The sequence below is a fragment of the Alexandromys fortis genome, unplaced genomic scaffold, assembly GCF_014885135.2.
Source record: "Alexandromys fortis isolate MF-2015 unplaced genomic scaffold, M_Fortis_MF-2015_v1.1 scaffold_353, whole genome shotgun sequence".
Taxonomy (NCBI): domain Eukaryota; kingdom Metazoa; phylum Chordata; class Mammalia; order Rodentia; family Cricetidae; genus Alexandromys; species Alexandromys fortis.
Genome location: NW_026068254.1, coordinates 396,596 through 398,953, shown reverse-complemented (window position 1 = coordinate 398,953; position 2,358 = coordinate 396,596). Strand labels below are relative to the sequence as shown.

The window sequence follows — 2,358 nt, the reverse complement described above, 5'->3', positions numbered from 1 at the left end:
CCAGGGTGATGGTTCCTGTAATGATTGTTAGTGGGGAAATGGCTCCTGACACTGTTAGTCAAATAATTAAGGAAAGGAACTTTTGTACATGTCTAATAACCAAATGTGGTAAAATCTTAGGTTAGCAGATTAAAAATTCATAACCAGAGATATCAGGCATGGCTTCTACCTTCTCTAACAACTGATGACTTTACAAGGGAGTATATCATGGCTTACTCCAGCCCCAGGGGAGCCAAGTAACTTTCACATGAAGCCTCTGAAACCATTAGCCCAGAAAAATCTTTCCACTTTTTTAGCAGATTGCCTCTGATTATTTTGTCACAGTAACAATGTTGTAGGAATTTAGCAGAATCTCTGTATTGGGCAGATATTAGAATGAACTGCTGTTTCTTAGAAGCTGTGACTTTGAGAAATCCTTTTGAAAAACTGATTGTTTTGCTGAAGGAGCATTGCAGGCATCCCATGACTTTGTGATGCTGTAAAACAACCTCACACCAATTCAGAATTTGGGTAATAAAAGAGTTATTTATTTACGGGGAAAACTTACATATCACCATCCTAAACAATAGTCCTCTGAGCACAAACAGAAGGGAGGAAGGTAGTCTAACAGCCTAAGGGGAACCAGTTCGCTGCTTTTTAAACTATAAGAGACCACACCAAAGGGGGCTGGTATCTTAAAGGCTATTGGCTGAAGAAGCAGAATGTGCTCCCACAGCAACTTTGGTCACAAGATGCCTCTCACACACCTGAAGATATTGCATTATTTTATATTGCACCAGACATAATAAAGGTCTAGAGCCATGGGGGCTTGTGATGCTCTCCTTTAGTAAGACATGTCAATTAGATTAGGGGCCTTGGTATGAGGAAACACTTTGTTTAACAATCAATAAATATTTAGTTTTAGTAAATATTTATTTAGGTTTAGTAATATTTAATAAATATTTAGGTTTAGTAAATTCTGAAGCCTGTATTGCTGTTCAGGATTCAGTCCATGTGAAGATGCTGGACCTTCCTGCTGCCACATAGGCCTTAAAATTTCATCTTAGACTACCTTGTTTATTCAAGTGTCTTGTGCAGTTATTTACAAATACAGTTTTGAAAGACTCCTCATTCTGCAAATACATTGTGGTGCTCTGAGAGTAGGCATTAGTTTTATAGAAAAAATACAGTTAAGAAAAACAAGAATTCATAATAAAAATAAAAACAAGAGATTAATTACTGATAATTTGATCAGTAATTGATTTAAAAACAAAATTTTTCATTTCAAATATTTTTAAAAGTAAAATTTGAGGGATGTTCTGTATACCACCTGAAAAATTTGAGTGATTAATAAAATCCAAAGCTTTTCAATTCATAAATTGATAATTTACTAAATAATTTTTAATTAGGTGAAAAAATAATTTTTATATTAGTCAAGGTTAAGAAAATATTTAAAGTATTTTATTAACATGAATTTCAAATTAATCATCTTACTTAAGTCTTTATTCTCAAATTCTGATTTTTTTTTTTCAGACAGAGAGATGTTGACTCTTTAAAATGAATCTCTCTTTCATTGTTTGAAGCACTCTCAGAGTGGAAAAAAATGGAGCCTGAGTTCCACTGGAATCTGAAGTTTTGTTGACAAACACAGACCTGTACCACAAGTCTTTTGCATCTTCAGTGGCTTAAAGGACTCTTGAATACAAAACCTCTGTTCAACTTTATATTTGCTGAATCAGACTTTTGGAACTTTGTACTTTAGAACTCAAGTTGGCACAACCAAACGTCCTAAATCTGAAAAATGCCAAAGATGCAAAAGAGTGGGAAAGAGTATTTCTTAATTTGCATATCAGCAAATGTGAGCTTGGTTTCCACATCATCTGCTGAATATTATAGCCAACGGCAAACATATAAAAACATTAGTTAGGACTCATCGGAGAACTGCAGAAAAATACTTAACAAGAATATGTGCAAATTCAATGCCAAATGAGAGATGGCTGTCTTGCTTTAAAATAGGAGACTGGAGAAAGAGGAGGACGAAGAGAGGAAGAATTTAGCTGCACATTGAACCATATGCCAGACATCTGCTCAGCACATAACGAGCGGTGCTATTAGACTTTGAGTTTTCTGTGTTTCAACATGGGACCTGTCCTGCATAGCATCTCCACTACTCTAGTAGTTGCAGAGTTCATTTTGGGGAATTTGAGCAATGGATTGATAATGGTGAAAAACTGCTTTGACTGGGTCAATAAAGGAGAGCTTTCTCCAGTTGATCAAATCCTCATTATCTTGGCCATTTCCAGAATTACTCTCATCTGGGAAGTACTATTTATTTGGGTTAAAACTCAATCAATTTCATTTATTACCAAAGAAGAATTA

General features: G+C 35.0%; 1 protein-coding gene across 1 annotated transcript in view; it reads left to right on the top strand.

Annotated features, from left to right (window-relative positions):
* Positions 1-2,118: 2,118 nt before the first annotated feature.
* The window catches only part of LOC126494213 (taste receptor type 2 member 136-like), a 29,173-nt gene continuing 28,933 nt past the window's right edge, over positions 2,119-2,358 (top strand). Inside the window, 1 exon segment of the mRNA XM_050131473.1 lies at positions 2,119-2,301. Within this exon segment, the coding sequence (XP_049987430.1) occupies positions 2,119-2,301 (183 nt within the window).